Genomic DNA, 17,373 nt, shown 5'->3' on the forward strand with positions numbered 1-17,373 from the left:
CTGTGCCAGGGGATTTATACTACTATCTGTACTTACTGGTGGCACAGACGCTGTTTCATCCTTTCCTACACTGAAATTACCCTTGCCTAGCGATTGCGTCTGAAGCTGGGCTTGTAGCACAGCTATCCTCGCCGTAAGGCGAGTACAGCGACTACAATTAGAAGGCATCATGTTAATGTTACTACTTAGCTTCGGCTGTTGGAGGTCCTGACGAATCGTGTCCAGATAAAGCGTCCGGAGTGAAAAAGTTGAGTAGGAAAAAACAAAAATATAAACGGTAATTAAAAAGTAAAAACCGTAAATTTGTCAGGTAGCAAAACAGGTTGGCAACAAAACGCACAGCAACTCAAAAACAAGTCTGGTAGGAAGGTGTGTGACTGCACCACATCCGCTCTCTGAAGCACACTAAGCAAAACCCTGGGGTTTTAACCCTGGGGCTTCCTGCTCCATCCACCCCCTTCATAAGTCTAACCCTGGGGCTTGCTGCTCCATCCACCCCCTTCATAAGTCTAACCCTGGGGCTTGCTGCTCCATCCACCCCGTTCATAAGTCTAACCCTGGGGCTTGCTGCTCCATCCACCCCCTTCATAAGTCTAACCCTGGGGCTTGCTGCTCCATCCACCCCCTTCATAAGTCTAACCCTGGGGCTTGCTGCTCCATCCACCCCCTTCATAAGTCTAACCCTGGGGCTTCCTGCTCCATCCACCCCCTTCATAAGTACAACCCTGGGGCTTCCTGCTCCATCCACCCCCTTCATAAGTCTAACCCTGGGGCTTGCTGCTCCATCCACCCCCTTCATAAGTCTAACCCTGGGGCTTGCTGCTCCATCCACCCCGTTCATAAGTCTAACCCTGGGGCTTGCTGCTCCATCCACCCCCTTCATAAGTCTAACCCTGGGGCTTCCTGCTCCATCCACCCCCTTCATACGTCTAACCCTGGGGCTTGCTGCTCCATCCACCCCCTTCATAAGTCTAACCCTGGGGCTTGCTGCTCCATCCACCCCCTTCATAAGTCTAACCCTGGGGCTTCCTGCTCCATCCACCCCCTTCATAAGTCTAACCCTGGGGCATGCTGCTCCATCCACCCCCTTCATAAGTCTAACCCTGGGGCTTCCTGCTCCATCCACCCCCTTCATAAGTCTAACCCTGGGGCTTGCTGCTCCATCCACCCCCTTCATAAGTCTAACCCTGGGGCTTCCTGCTCCATCCACCCCCTTCATACGTCTAACCCTGGGGCTTGCTGCTCCATCCACCCCCTTCATAAGTCTAACCCTGGGGCTTGCTGCTCCATCCACCCCCTTCATAAGTCTAACCCTGGGGCTTCCTGCTCCATCCACCCCCTTCATACGTCTAACCCTGGGGCTTGCTGCTCCATCCACCCCCTTCATAAGTCTAACCCTGGGGCTTGCTGCTCCATCCACCCCCTTCATAAGAGTAACCCTGGGGCTTCCTGCTCCATCCACCCCCTTCATAAGTCTAACCCTGGGGCATGCTGCTCCATCCACCCCCTTCATAAGTCTAACCCTGGGGCTTCCTGCTCCATCCACCCCCTTCATAAGTCTAACCCTGGGGCTTGCTGCTCCATCCACCCCCTTCATAAGTCTAACCCTGGGGCTTCCTGCTCCATCCACCCCCTTCATACGTCTAACCCTGGGGCTTGCTGCTCCATCCACCCCCTTCATAAGTCTAACCCTGGGGCTTGCTGCTCCATCCACCCCCTTCATAAGTCTAACCCTGGGGCTTGCTGCTCCATCCACCCCCTTCATAAGTCTAACCCTGGGGCTTCCTGCTCCATCCACCCCGTTCATAAGTCTAACCCTGGGGCTTCCTGCTCCATCCACCCCCTTCATAAGTCTAACCCTGGGGCTTGCTGCTCCATCCACCCCCTTCATAAGTCTAACCCTGGGGCTTGCTGCTCCATCCACCCCCTTAATAAGTCTAACCCTGGGGCTTGCTGCTCCATCCACCCCCTTCATAAGTCTAACCCTGGGGCTTCCTGCTCCATCCACCCCGTTCATAAGTCTAACCCTGGGGCTTCCTGCTCCATCCACCCCCTTCATAAGTCTAACCCTGGGGCTTGCTGCTCCATCCACCCCCTTCATAAGTCTAACCCTGGGGCTTGCTGCTCCATCCACCCCCTTAATAAGTCTAACCCTGGGGCTTCCTGCTCCATCCACCCCCTTCATAAGTCTAATCCTGGGGCTTGCTGCTCCATCCACCCCCTTCATAAGTCTAACCCTGGGGCTTCCTGCTCCATCCACCCCCTTCATAAGTCTAACCCTGGGGCTTCCTGCTCCATCCACCCCCTTCATAAGTCTAACCCTGGGGCTTCCTGCTCCATCCACCCCCTTCATAAGTCTAACCCTGGGGCTTGCTGCTCCATCCACCCCCTTCATAAGTCTAACCCTGGGGCTTCCTGCTCCATCCACCCCCTTCATAAGTCTAACCCTGGGGCTTCCTGCTCCATCCACCCCCTTCATAAGTCTAACCCTGGGGCTTGCTCTCTGACCATACAGCATTCAGTCATCACCAGCATGTAGTCTGAGAAGCTAACTTAAACCTGCGTTTGTCTTTCAGGTGAAGTTGAGGCAGAGAGTGACGATGAGGATGATGATGACGATGACTGTAAAAAGGGGTCCATGGATGAGGTACATCTTCATTCTTGCTCCTGCGCCATCAGGTCTCTTGTTACATGTATGCTGTTCTTAGGCTGCCCCCTAGTGGAGATTCAGAAACACACTTACTTCTCGGGCTATGTTTCAATAGTCAAACAAGGAGGAGAGGAGGAGAGAGGAGGATTCTCTTTCTGACTGTTGTGTGTTCCTCCTCCAGGGTACAGCGGGCAGCGAGGCGTTTGCCACAGAGGAGATGTCCAACCTGGTCAGTTATGTCCAGCCAGTCAAATTTAACTCCTTCGAGGCCTCCAAAAGTAGGACCATCACTCGTGACCACAACTCAACACCTGTTTAGAGCACACTTAAATATTTACTGTGATTGTGAACCACATTTTTTCTCAGTTTGAATACACACCAACTCAAATGAGTTGTTCTGTTCTCACAGATGTGCTGTTTAAAATTATGCCATTTTTTAAATGAATTTATCAATCAATCAATTGCTGTTGTTCCAGAGATCAATCGGAGCTATCAGATGTCATCGTTTGTGGAGACCAAAGCCTTGGAGCAGCTCACTAAGTCACCTGTGGAGTTTGTTGAGTATCCTTCCCCACTCTCCGTGGAATATTTACTTCAAATGTCTGTTCAAATTGTTCCATTTGTTGAAACAGTTTCGAGTGAAAATGTACACCAAAAGCAAGGTGAACTTGTAAATCACCTGGTTAAGTCCAGGAGCCTCATTTATCAAAAGGTTAGTCTTTTTTCATTTTGAACTTGAAGTGTATGTACACGCGCAAATCTCAGACCATGCGTACGCTCAACTTCTAGTGGTTGATCAACTGACTGAGGTATTCCAGCTACACAACAAATGTTAGGCTACTATTTATCCATTACTCATTCACTAGCCAAATATGCTCAACAGTAAATAGACTTGTAGCCCATGTCAGTATGGGTAGACTACAGTATTACTGTTCAATAGGAGCTGGACATAGTAACCTGTTAAAGGAGACAATCATTCATTGATAAACAAGATATTGAACAACAATTCATATTTTGCAGAGAATTGCAGGCTGTAGGCAGCATTTACTTTTGTATCGTTCAATAGACAATAAATCAATCTTACAGAATGCGCTGGCAGTGTTTAGCACTCGCTATAGATGGCATGCATTTTTAGTTTAAAAAAGTAGCTGAAAAAGATGAAAACATTCTGCCCACACCTGTGCAGAAATGTGATCAAACTGTCATGGCCCAGTTCCAACATCTTCAAATCATACTGCAAATGACAGTGTTTTTGTTCCCATAAAAGGTGATGGAGTGCATATTGCAGGCTGGATTGTAACACTCGTTCACGAGCTTAGAAATATAGTATGGCTCTGATCTATCAATGAAAACACGCATATGTGTTCTTGCGCACCCAAATCCTAGAATCTCCACGTACGCCAACATTTTGTGAGAAATGAATGTATGGTTGATAATGAGGCCCAAGGTGTCCTGTCCTTAACGGAGCGTGTTCAGGTATAACAAGCTGCAGCTGAGTCGTATCTACCCTAAAGGCACCAGAGTAGACTCCTCCAACTATAACCCTCAGCTCTTCTGGAATGCAGGCTGTCAACTGGTGGCCCTGAACTTCCAGACCATAGGTAAGACCTACATCAACACACACACACACTATTTTATTAAGGTGATATATATCTCTCAGAGCTGTTTACATCATTGAACCTGAGTATGGGAAGGGCTATGTGTACATCTGTATCTTTCTAACACCTCTCTCCCTTCTTCTCATCTCCCTCTCTCTTTCCCGCTCCCTCCCTCCCCCCATCCCTCCGTCAATCCATCCCACGCTCTCTCTCTCTCCCCCTCCCTTTCCTCTCCCTCTCTTCCTCCCTCCCTCTGTATCTATCTCCCCTCCATCTCTATCTCCACAACCTTTCTCTTTCCTCTCCCACTCTTCCTCCCTCCCTCTGTATCTATTCCCCCCATCTCTATCTCCCCTCCCTTTCTCTTTCCTCTCCCTCTCTTCCTTCCTCCCTCCATCTCTATCTCCCCTCCCTTTCTCTTTCCTCTCCCTCTCTTCCTCCCTCCATCTCTATCTCCCCTCCATCTCTATCTCCCCTCCCTTTCTCTTTCCTCTCCCTCTCTTCCTCCCTCCCTCCATCTCTATCTCCCCTCCATCTCTCTCCTCCCTTTCTCTTTCCTCTCCCTCTCTTCCTCCCTCCGTCTCTATCTCTCCTCCCTTTCTCTTTCCTCTCCCTCTCTTCCTCCCTCCATCTCTATCTCCCCTCCATCTCTATCTCTCCTCCCTTTCTCTTTCCTCTCCCTCTCTTCCTCCCTCCCTCCATCTCTATCTCCCCTCCATCTCTATCTCTCCTCCCTTTCTCTTTCCTCTCCCTCTCTTCCTCCCTCCCTCCATCTCTATCTCCCCTCCAGCTCTATCTCCCCTCCCTTTCTCTTTCCTCTCCCTCCCTTCCGCACGGCAAGTGGTACCGAAGTGCCTAGTCTAGGTCCAAGAGGCTTCTAAACAGCTTCTACCCCCAAGCCATAAGACTCCTGAACATCTAGTCAAATGGCTTCCCAGACTATTTGCATTGCCCCCCCTCCCTCTTTTACACTGCTGCTAATCTCTGTTGTTATCATCTATGCATAGTCACTTTAATAACTCTACCTACATATTACCTCAATTACCTCGACTAACTGGTGCCCCCGCACATTGACTCTGTACCGGTACCCCCCAAATATATAGTCTCGCTATTGTTATTTTACTGCTGCTCTTTAATCACTTTACTTTTATTTCTTATTAATTTATATATATATATTATTATTATATATTTTTTAACTGCATTGTTGGTTAAGGGCTCGTAAGGACTGTAAGCATTTCACTGTAAGGTGACCTGTTGTATTTGGCGCATGGGTCTAACAACATTTTATTTCATTTGTGTCTCTCTCCCTTCATCTCTCTCTCCCCTCACTCTCTCTTCTCTCTCCCCTCTCCCTCTCCATCCCCCTATCTCCCCCTTTTCTGTCTTTCACTCTCCCTCTCCCTCTCCCTCTCCCTTTCCCTCATTTTCTCACTCACTCCCTCTGTATCTATATCCCTGTCTCCCTATCTTTTTCTCCCTCTCTCTCTCTCTCTCTCTCTCTCTCTCTCTTTCTCCCCTCTCCCTTTAACTTTCTTTCTCCCTCTCTCTCTCCCTCTCTCTCTCCCTCTCTCCCTTTACCTTTCTTTCTCCCTCTCTCTCTCCCTCTCTTTCTCCCTCTCTCTCTCCCTCTCTCTCTCTCCCTCTCTTTCTCCCTCTCTCCCTTTACCTTTCTTTCTCCCTCTCTTTCTCCCTCTCTTTCTCCCTCTCTCTCTCCCTTTACCTTTCTTTCTTTCTCCCTCTCTCTCTCCCTCTCTTTCTGCCACTCTCTCTCCCTCTCTTTCTCCCTCTCTCTCTCCCTCTCTTTCTCCCTCTCTTTCTCCCTCTCTTTCTCCCTCTCTCCCTTTACCTTTCTTTCTTTCTCCCTCTCTTTCTCCCGCTCTCTCTCCCTCTCTTTCTCCCTCTCTCTCCCTCCCTCTCTTTCTCCCTCTCTCTCTCTCCCTCTCTTTCTCCCTCTCTCTCCCTTTACCTTTCTTTCTCCCTCTCTTTCTCCCTCTCTCTCTCCCTCTCTTTCTCCCTCTCTCCCTTTACCTTTCTTTCTTTCTCCCTCTCTCTCCCTCTCTTTCTCCCTCTCTTTCTCCCTCTCTCTCTCCCTTTACCTTTCTTTCTCCCTCTCTTTACCTTTCTTTCTCCCTCTCTCTCTCCCTTTACCTTTCTTTCTCCCGCTCTCTCTCCCTCTCTTTCTCCCTCTCTCTCTCCCTCTCTTTCGCCCTCTCTCCCTTTACCTTTCTTTCTTTCTCCCTCTCTCTCTCCCTCTCTTTCTCCCGCTCTCTCTCCCTCTCTTTCTCCCGCTCTCTCTCTCCCTCTCTCTCTCTCTCTCCCTCTCTTTCTCCCTCTCTTTCTCCCTCTCTCCCTTTACCTTTCTTTCTTTTTCCCTCTCTCTCTCCCTCTCTTTTTGCCGCTCTCTCTCCCTCTCTTTCTCCCTCTCTCTCTCCCTCTCTTTCTCCCTCTCTTTCTCCCTCTCTCCCTTTACCTTTCTTTCTTTCTCCCTCTCTTTCTCCCGCTCTCTCTCCCTCTCTTTCTCCCTCTCTCTCTCCCTCCCTCTCTTTCTCCCTCTCTCTCTCCCTTTCTTTCTCCCTCTCTCTCTCCCTCTCTTTCTCCCTCTCTTTCTCCCTTTCTTTCTCCCTCTCTCCCTTTACCTTTCTTTCTTTCTCCCTCTCTCTCTCCCTCTCTTTCTCACTCTCTCTCCCTTTACCTTTATTTCTCCCTCTCTTTCTCCCTCTCTCTCTCCCTTTACCTTTATTTCTCCCTCTCTCTCTCCCTCTCTTTCTCCCGCTCTCCCTCTTTCTCTCTCTCTCTCTGCCTCTCTTTCTCCCTCTCTCCCTTTACCTTTCTTTCTTTCTCCCTCTCTCTCCCTCTCTTTCTCCCTCTCTCTCTCCCTCTCTTTCTCCCTCTCTCTCCCTCTCTTTCTCCCTCTCTCTCTCCCTCTCTTTCTCCCTCTCTTTCTCCCTCTCTCTCTCCCTCTCTCTCTCCCTCTCTTTCTCCCTCTCTCTCTCCCTTTACCTTTCTTTCTCCCTCCCTCTGTATATTTATCCCTCTCTCTCTCTCTGCCCTCTCTCTCTCTTTCCCTTAACATCTCTCTCCCCCTTTCTCTATCTCTCTCTCTCTCCCCCTCTCCCTCTCTCTACCCCCTAGACCTGTCCATGATGTTGAACCTGGGTATGTATGAGTACAATGGAAAGTGTGGTTACAGGCTGAAACCAGAGTTCATGAGACGACCAGACAAACACTTTGATCCCTTCGCTGAGAGCACTGTGGACGGCATCGTAGCCAACACATTGTCTGTTAAGGTGTGTATCTGTGTGTGTGGGTGCGTGTGTGTGTGTGTGTGTGTGTGTGTGTGTGTGCGTGCTTGCGTACATGTGTATTAGTATGTATGCGTGTATGTGTGCATGCTTGTGTATGTGTGCACGGACATTACAACGCTCACTTAATATCTTCATCTATCTCTCTCCAGATCATCTCAGGCCAGTTCCTGACTGATAAGAAGGTGGGGACGTATGTGGAGATAGACATGTTTGGTCTGCCGGTGGACACCAGAAGGAAGGGTTTTAAGACCAAGACGTCTCAGGGCAACGCTGTCAACCCTGTCTGGGAGGAGGAGGCCTTTGTCCTCAAGAAGGTAAACCACAATGTAGCGCCGACTGTTATGGGATTTGTAGTTCTTTAAGATCACCGAATGCTGTCAACATTATCTGGGAGGAGGAGACCTTGATCTTCAAGAATGCACACCTATAGATGTACATAATGTTCTATTGAATTATGTGTGTAAATTACTGTTTAAAACATCATAGAGCAAAGTGTTATGGGATTTGTAGTTCTTAATAATAAAAAAAATCCAGACCTCCCAGGGTAATCTGTCAACATTATCTAGGAGGAGGAGGCTGTCGTTATCAAAGTGTCTCCTTTCTTACATGGGTGCGTGTGTGTTTGTGTGTGTGTGTGTCTGTCATTCCGCAGGTGGTACTGCCCACTCTGGCCTCGATGAGGATATCTGTGTTTGAAGATGGAGGGAAGTTCATTGGCCATCGCATCATTCCTGTGAATGCCATCCGCCCAGGTGAGGCTTACAGCCTGTTAGCCTGACTGACTACTATTCTGGTCTATTGTTCTGCTTGAGTGATACTGTGTAAGCAGTCCTTGAACTTCTGATCACGACCCATGTGTGTGTGTTCCAGGTTATCACTACATTGGTCTGAGGAATGAGAAGAACCAGGCTCTGACCCTCCCTGCTCTGTTTGTCTATGTAGAGGTCAAGGACTATGTCCCTGATACATTTGCAGGTACAGTGGTTGACATACCTTACAGAATACTGGTATATACAGTAACTAACCATAGAGTTCTACCATGTTGATGTTTCCACGGGCTTACATAACATCATCTATGATACATTCTGTCCCCTCCCTCACTCTGATCTCTTTCTCAGATGTCATCGAGGCATTGTCCAATCCCATCCGTTACGTCAACCTGATGGAGCAGAGAGCCAATCAACTGGCAGCTCTCACTTTGGAGGAGGGGGCAGAGGAAGAGGACAGCAGAGAGGTGTGTGTGTTTTTGTATTTGTGTGTGTTTGTGTGTGTGCTTGCGTGTGCGTGCGTGCATGCGTGTGTGCTTGCGTGCGTGCGGGAGTGTGTGTGTGTGTGTGTGTCCACACTAATCGACCTGTAACAGATCAATGAGCATCTCCCAGTAGTCCTCTCTTTGGTTTAGAGCTATTGACCAGGGGTTAGGAACTGAGGCCTGTCGCTTTGTGAAGAGATGATTGAGTTAGAGCTATTGACCAGGGGTTAGGAATTGCGTGGTGAGGGTTATGAGGTGAGGGACGGTGGATGGGTTGAGCTTATTACCCACTGGGACAGTCAATGGAGAGCTTGTACATGCCGACACCATGGCAACGGTCGCCTAGTGAGTTAGTTGTCTTTCCACTGGAGGTTCAGAGACAGAGGGAGATTAAACCAAATCATGAAACAACTAAAATAGTATTATTTGACACATTGGAAAGAATTAACAAAAAAACTGAGCAAACTAGAATGCTATTTGGCCCTATACAGAGAGTACACAGTGGCAGAATACCTGACCACTGTAACTGACCCAAGCTTAAGGAAAGCTTTGACTATGTACAGACTCAGTGAGCATAGCTTTGCTATTGAGAAAGGCTGCCGTTGGCTCTCAAGAGAAGACAGGCTATGTGCACACTACCAACAAAATGAGGTGGAAACTGAGCTGCACTTCTTAACCTCCTGCCAAATGTATGACCATATTAGAGACACATATTTCCCTCAGATGACACAGATTCACAAAGAATTCAAAAACAAACCCAATTTTGATACACTCCCATATCTACTGGGTGAAATACCACAGTGTGCCATAACAGCAGCAAGAGTTGTGACCTGTTGCCACAAGAAAAGAGCAGCTAGTGAAGAACAAACACCATTGTAAATACAACCCATATTTATGTTTGTTTATTTTCCCTTTTGTACGATAACCATTTGCACATCGTTACAACACTGTATATATACACAATATGACATTTGAAATGTCTTTATTCTTATGGAACTTCTGTGAGTGTAATGTTTACTGTTAATTTTTTCATTGTTTATTTCTCTTTTGTTTATGATCTACTTCAGTTGCTTTGGCAATGTTAACATGTTTCCCATTAGATAGAAGAGGAGAGCAGAGGAAAACAGAACCAGTTCAGGGAGGGACGACTCAGTAACAGGTGGTTTATTGGAATAATATTTGAAAGAAATACACGCCAAGTACTAAAACAAGTCAAGGTTGAAGAGAACCTAGAGAGAACGTTGGGAGAACCTAGAGGAAACGTTTGGAGAAAGTAGTAGAGAGCGTTAGGAGACCTTTGAGACAACGTAAGAACATTGGCTAAATGTTAGTGAAACTTTAGAGAGTGTTGTCAGTGTGACGTTGGTCTGAGCCATGCTGAGAGTGGGGTACCACAGCTATGTCTACAAGGTTTCCAACAGGCTGCACGTACGCTCTGTGTGTGTGGTGTGTTGATTGTGGTGTCGTATATTTGAGTCATGGAATCGTATGGTTCTACTCTCATCTCATTGCATAGGCGGCAAAAACATTGAGCAGAACCATGTATGTGTTGGGTTGTAATGTGACATACAGTTGAAGTCAGAAGTTTACATACACTTAGGTTGGAGTCATTAAAACTCGTTGTTCAACCACTCCACACTCCTGCCGGGGCGGCAGGTTAGCCTAGTGGTTAGAGCGTTGGACTAGTAACCGCAAGGTTGCAAGTTCAAACCCCCGAGCTGACAAGGTACAAATCTGTCGTTCTGCCCCTGAACAGGCAGTTAACCCACTGTTCCTAGGCCGTCATTGAAAATAAGAATTTGTTCTTAACTGACTTGCCTAGTTAAATAAAGGTAAAATAAAATAATAAAACTATAGTTTTGGCAAGTCTGTTAGGACACCTACTTTGTGCATGACACAAGTAATTTTTCCAACAATTGTTTACAGACAGATTATTTCACTTATAATTCACTGTATCACAATTCCAGTGGGTCAGAAGTTTACATACACTAAATTGACTGTGCCTTTAAAAAGCTTGGAAAATTCCAGAAAATGATGCCATGTCTTTAGAAGCTTTTGATAGGCTAATTGACATCATTTGAGTCAATTGGAGGTGTACCTGTGGATGTATTTCAAGGCCTACCTTAAAACGCAGTGCCTCTTTACTTAACATCATGGGAAAATCAAAATAAATCATCCAAGACCTCAGAAATTTGTAGCCCTCCACAAGTCTGGTTCATCCTTGGGAGCAATTTCCAAATGCCTGAAGGTACCAACTTCATCTGTACAAACAATAGTACGCAAGTATAAACACCATGGGACCAAGCAGCATTCATACTGCTCAGGAAGGAGACGCATTCTGTCTTCTAGAGGTGAATGTACTTTGGTGCGAAAAGTGCAAATCAATCCCAGAACTACATCAAAGGACATTGTGAAGATGCTGGAGAAAACAGGTACAAAAGTATCTTTATCCACAGTAAAACAAGTCCTATATCGACATAACCTGAAAGGCCGCTCAGCAAGGAAGAAGTCACTGCTCCAAAACCGCCATAAAAAAAGCCAGACTACGGTTTGTAACTCCACATGGGGACAAATATCGTACTTTTTGGATAAATGTCCTCTGGTATGATGAAACAAAAATAGAACTGTTTGGCCATAATGACCATCGTTATGTTTGGAGGAAAAAGGGGGAGGCTTGCAAGCCGAAGAACACCATCCCAACCATGTCAGGGTTTTCGCTGCTGGTCATTCGAGGCAAGTGCAGGAGAGCAGAGACTTTATTTGCCAAGAGCAATAACAGATGGGCGCAAACAGCTACAACTCTGCCAACCAGCAAAAGTGACAAGCGCAAAATACCATCAAGAATACAACCATAAGTTTCACCACAATTTCCCCAATAGAGTACAGGCAATGCCCAGGGTGAAAAAACCAGACAGGCGCGATACAATAAACACAAAACAAAACAATTCCACATAAAGACATGGGGGGAACAGAGGAATATATATATGCAGTGTGATTAGGGAATGTAAACCAGGTGTGCAGGGAACAAGACAAAACAAATAGAACAATGAAAGAATGGAGCGGCGATGGCTAGAAGACCGGTGACGTCGGAAATGGGTCTTCCAAATGGACAATGACCCCAAGCATACTTCCAAAGTTGTGGCAAAGTGGCTTAAGGACAACAAAGTCAAGGTATTGGAATGGCCATCACAAAGCCCTGCCCTTAATCCTATAAAAGATTTGTGGGCAGAACTGAAAAAGCATACGCGAGCAAGGAGGCCTACAAACCTGATTCAGTTACACCAGCTCTGTCAGGCGGAATGGGCCAAAATTCACCCAACTTATTGTGGGAAGCTTGTGGAAGGCTACCCAAAACGTTTGACCCAAGTTAAACAATTTCAAGGCAATGCTACCAAATACTAACTGAGTGTATGTAAACTTCTGAACCACTGGGAATGTGATGAAATAAATAAAATCTGAAATAAATCATTCTCTCTGCTATTATTCTGACATTTCGCATTCTTAAAATAAAGTGGTGATCTTAACTGACCTAAAACAGAGATTTTTTACTAGGATTAAATGTCAGGAATTGTGAAACTTCCGACTTCAGCTGTACAGTACATTGGGCAGACGCTGACACTCTAGTCAGATGATGTGATAAGTCAATATGACCAGTACTGTGTGGACCTGACAAAGTTTTTTGAGGCTCAGTGAAAAATGCCTCATAAAGGCACCTTATCAGTTGCGCTGTCAATGTATTTGATTGTTAGGTGGAGGCGGCTGGTGATGACCCAATGGAGCCTGACCCCCGGGTGACCTTGCCAGCAGAGAACGGGGTCAGCCACGCCCCCATCATCTCCTCCAAACCCCCCAGCCTGGTCAGCCACCAGCCACAGCCCACAGGTAGAGGTCAAATCTCCACTTGAACTTACAGTAATAATAATAATAATAATTTATTAAACTTCTATAGCGCTTTTCATAATAGAAATCTCAAAGCGCTTCATGAGGAAAAAACAAACAAACAAACACTACATGACCAAAAGAATGTGGACATCTGCCCGTCGAACATCTCATGGGCATTAATATGGAGTTGGTCCCCCTTTGCTGCGAAAACAGCCTCCACTCTTCTGGGAAGGCTTTCCACTTGATGTTGGAACATTGCTGCGGGGACTTGCTTCCATTCAACCACGAGCATTAGTGAGGTTGGGCACTGATGTTAAGCGATTAGACCTGGCTCGCAGCCGGTGTTGCAATTAATTCCAAAGTTGTTTGATGGGGTTGAGATCAGGGCTCTGTGCAGGCCAGTCATGTTTTTCCAAACCAATCTCGACAAATAATTTCTGTATCGACCACCACTCCAGCTGATGCTTGGCATTGCACATGGTGATCTTAGGCTTGTGTGCGGCTGCTTTGCCATGGAAAGCCATTTTATGAAGCTCCCGAGGAACAGTTATTGTGCTGAGGTTGCTTCCAGTGGCGGTTTGGAACTCTGCAGTGATTATTGTAACCAAGGACAGACGATTTTTAAGCGATACGGGCTTCAGCACTCGCCGGTTCCGTTCTGTGAACTTGTGTGGCCTACCACTTCGCGGCTAAGCCATTGTTGCTCCTAGACGTTTCCACTTCACAATAACAACACTTACAGTTGACCAGCTGGGGCAGGGCAGGAATTTGATGAACTGACTTGTTGTTTCAGCTCTTCAGTAAGGCCATTCTACTGCCAATGTTTGTCTATGGAGCTTGCATGGCTGAGTGCTCGATTTTATACACCTGTCAGCAACGGGTGTGGCTGAAATAGTCAAATCCACTCATTTGAAGGGGTGTCCACATATTTTTTGCCATGTAGTTTATCATGACTGTGACTCCGATATGGCAACCAGTTAACTTACATTTGGCATTCCACAACACATTTACCACCCACTTGGGTTGCCAGATACAACCTGCCAAAACCCGCACTAACAAGTCTATATTGTTCATCAGGTTCAGTGAAAATTGCAGTGAAGACTGAGGACGTCATTCAGAGTGTTCTCACAGGTAAGACTAGAATAATCAAATCAAATGAATGTATTACATCAGCAAGTGCTGTACAGAAGCCCAGCCTAAAACCCAAACAGCAAGCAATGCAGGTGTAGAAGCATGGTGGCTAGGAAAAACTCCCTAGAAAGGCCTAAACCGAGGAAGAAACCTAGAGAGGAACCAGGCTATGAGGGGTGGCCAGTCCTCTTCTGGCTGTGCCGGGTGGAGTTTATAACAGAACATGGCCAAGATGTTCAAATGTTCATAAATGACCAGCATGGTCAAATAATAATAATCACAGTAGTTGTCGAGGGTGCAACAAGTCAGCACCTCAGGAGTAAATGTCAGTTGGCTTTTCATAGCCGATCATTAAGAGTACCTCTACCGTTCCTGCTGTCTTTAGAGAGTTGAAAACAGCAGGTCTGGGACAGGTAGCATGTCCGGTGAACAGGTCAGGGTTCCATAGCTGTAGGCAGAAAAGTTGAAACTGGAGCAGCAGCACGGCCAGGTGGACTGGGGACAGCAAGCAGTCATCATGCCAGGTAGTCCTGAGGCATGGTCCTAGGGCTCAGGTCCTCCGAGAGAGAGAAAGAAAGAGAAAAAGAGAGAATTAGAAAGAGCATACTTAAATTCACACAGGACACCGGATAAGACAGGAGAAGTACTCCAGATATAACAAACTGACCCTAGCCCCCCCGACACATAAACTACTGCAGCATAAATACTGGAGGCTGAGACAGGAGGGGTCCGGAGACACTGTTGCCCCATCCGATGATACCCCCGGACAGGGCCAAACAGGAAGGATATAACCCCACCCACTTTTCCAAAGCACAGCCCCCACATCACTAGAGGGATATCTTCAACCACCAACTTACCATCCTGAGACAACGCTGAGTACAGCCCACAAAGATCTTCGCCATGGCACAACCCAAGGGGGGCGCCAACCCAGACAGGAAGATCAGTGACTCAACCCACTCAAGCGATGCACCCTTCCTAGGGACGGCAAGGAAGAGCACCAGTAAGCCAGTGACTCAGCCCCTGTAATAGGGTTAGAGGCACAGAATCCCAGTGGAGAGAGGGGAACCGGCCAGGCAGAGACAGCAATGGCGGTTCGTTGCTCCAGAGCCTTTCCGTTCACCTTCACACTCCTGGGCCAGACTACACTCAATCATATGACCTACTGAAGAGATGAGTCTTCAGTAAAGACTTAAAGGTTGAGACCGAGTCTGCGTCTCTCACATGAGTAGGCAGACCATTCCATAAAAATGGAGCTCTATATGAGAAAGCCCTGCCTCCAGCTGTTTGCTTAGAAATTCTAGGGACAATTAGGAGGCCTGCGTCTTGTGACCGTAGCGTACGTGTTGGTATGTACGGCAGTACCAAATCAGAAAGATAGGTAGGAGCAAGTCCATGTAATGCTTTGTAGGTTAGCAGTAAAACCTTGAAATCAGCCCTTGCCTTAACAGGAAGCCAGTGTAGGGAGGCTAGCACTGGAGTAATATGATCAAATATTTTGGTTCTAGTCAGGATTCTAGCAACCGTATTTATCACTAACTGAAGTTTATTTAGTGCTTTATCCGGGTAGCCGGAAAGTAGAGCATTGCAGTAGTCTAACCTAGAAGTGACAAAAGCATGGATTAATTTTTCTGCATCATTTTTGCAATGTTACGTAGATGGAAAAAAGCTGTCCTTGAAACAGTCTTGATATGTTCGTCAAAAGAGAGATCAGGTTCCAGAGTAACACCGAGGTCCTTCACAGTTTTATTTGAGATGACTGTACAACCATCAAGATTAATTGTCAGATTCAACAGAAGATATCTTTCTTTCTTGGGACCTAGAACAAGCATCTCTGTTTTGTCCGAGTTTAAAAGTAGAACGTTTGCAGCCATCCACTTCCTTATGTTTGAAACACAGGCTTCTAGCGAGGGCAATTTTGGGGCTTCACCATGTTTCATTGAAATGTACAGCTGTGTGTCATCCGCATAGCAATGAAAGTTAATATTATGTTTTCGAATGACATCCCCAAGAGGTAAAATATATAGTAAAAAAAATAGTGGTCCTAAAACGGAACCTTGAGGAGCACCGAAATTTACAGTTTATTTGTCAGAGGACAAACCATTCACAGAGACAAACTGATATCTTTCCGAACCAGAACTTTGGTCCATGTAGACCAATTAAGTAAGACTCAGTAACAAGCTAAGTGAACATGTCAATTCAGAGTGTTCTCACATGTAAGACTCAGTAACAAGCTAAGTGGTCATCTGTCTATCTGTACTGGCATTACACCAATCTGCAACATCACAGAATTGTGCACCCTGTATGTAAAGAAACAAAAACTGACAGGAAGATCAAAACACTTTTTCTCTCTCTCTCTCTCTCTCTCTCTCTCTCTCTCTCTCTTCTTTCCATCCCTCCTTCCTCCAGAGATGGAGGCCCAGACAGTAGAGGAGTTGAAGCAGCAGAAGGGCTTTGTGAGGGAGCAGAGGAAGCAGTATAAAGAGATGAAGGAGTTGGTAAGGAAACACCACCGTAAGACCAGCGAGCTGATCAAGGAGCACACGGCCAGGGCTGCAGAGCTGCAAAACCAGCACCAGCGCAGGACCTCCGCGCTGCAGAAGAGTCACAAACGTGATGGTAAGAAAAGGTAGGTAGCCCTGCTCTTCTTCTCCTCCTCTTAGTCCTCCTCCGCTACTCTTCTTCTCCTCCTCTTAGTCCTCCTCCGCTACTCTTCTCCTCCTCTTAGTCCTCCTCCCTGCTCTTCTTCTCCTCCTTTTTGTCCTCCTCTGCTACTCTTCTCCTCCTCTTAGTCCTCCCTGCTCTTCTTCTCTTCCTTTTTTGTCCTCCTCCCTGCCCTTCTTTCTGTATCCCTCTATTCCTCTCACCAGTGGCGATTTTAGGATATAAATCTTGGTAGGCAAAACCAAAAAATAATCCATGCCAGCAAAGCTACTACACAACACAACACTAAACAATAGATTTATTGCACTATAACGGTGACAAACGGTGCCCACAAACTCTCCCAACAGAAGTCCCAACACCTTACCACTGCTACGCCTTGTCTGGCAGCGAAACAATTAATTCAACCTAATTTATTGCCTTTAAAAAAACATAGCTGATATGGCTGACTTGCTTAAACAAATGTGGTTTTTAATAACTATTGAGATGTACAAACTATGGCATAAGGGGAGGACAAGTGGGTAAGAGGCAATCTGTCATTTCGATTAAGACATTAATGAGCGAGCTAGGACTCAGAACATGTGCCGTTCTTACAGTATTCTCGCTGTACACCAAGTCAAAACCATAGGATAAATAAAGGGGGCATATAAGCAGACAATGAAAGCTCTTACAATATTCGATGATGACATTTCTCTAAAACAGGCAAATGGATACATTTGCACCAGCAAGTCAGAACAGTAGGCGAAATTAAGAGGGGGAAAGGGACCAAATTATTAGGGCTACTAAAAATCTAATCAAATCGAATCAAATTGTATTTGTCACATACACATGGTTAGCAGATGTTAATGCGAGTGTAGCGAAATGCTTGTGCTTCTAGTTCCGACAATGCATTCCAAA

The 17,373-nt window shown here is 46.5% G+C and overlaps 1 protein-coding gene across 4 annotated transcripts in view; it reads left to right on the top strand.

The window, feature by feature from the left end:
* The window catches only part of LOC110521072 (1-phosphatidylinositol 4,5-bisphosphate phosphodiesterase beta-1), a 241,742-nt gene that overhangs the window by 184,882 nt on the left and 39,487 nt on the right, over positions 1-17,373 (top strand). For all 4 annotated transcript variants that reach the window (XM_036976058.2, XM_090233086.1, XM_036976056.2 and 1 more), the window contains exons 16-27: positions 2,577-2,647; positions 2,832-2,928; positions 3,127-3,211; positions 4,127-4,251; positions 7,381-7,535; positions 7,703-7,867; positions 8,206-8,305; positions 8,424-8,528; positions 8,672-8,787; positions 12,555-12,687; positions 13,765-13,818; positions 16,225-16,444. In XM_036976058.2, the coding sequence (XP_036831953.1) occupies positions 2,577-2,647; positions 2,832-2,928; positions 3,127-3,211; positions 4,127-4,251; positions 7,381-7,535; positions 7,703-7,867; positions 8,206-8,305; positions 8,424-8,528; positions 8,672-8,787; positions 12,555-12,687; positions 13,765-13,818; positions 16,225-16,444 (1,426 nt within the window). The remainder of the gene's footprint in view (positions 1-2,576; positions 2,648-2,831; positions 2,929-3,126; positions 3,212-4,126; positions 4,252-7,380; positions 7,536-7,702; positions 7,868-8,205; positions 8,306-8,423; positions 8,529-8,671; positions 8,788-12,554; positions 12,688-13,764; positions 13,819-16,224; positions 16,445-17,373) is intronic.

This window comes from Oncorhynchus mykiss, chromosome 4, assembly GCF_057628025.1.
Source record: "Oncorhynchus mykiss isolate SJ-2025 chromosome 4, ASM5762802v1, whole genome shotgun sequence".
Taxonomy (NCBI): domain Eukaryota; kingdom Metazoa; phylum Chordata; class Actinopteri; order Salmoniformes; family Salmonidae; genus Oncorhynchus; species Oncorhynchus mykiss.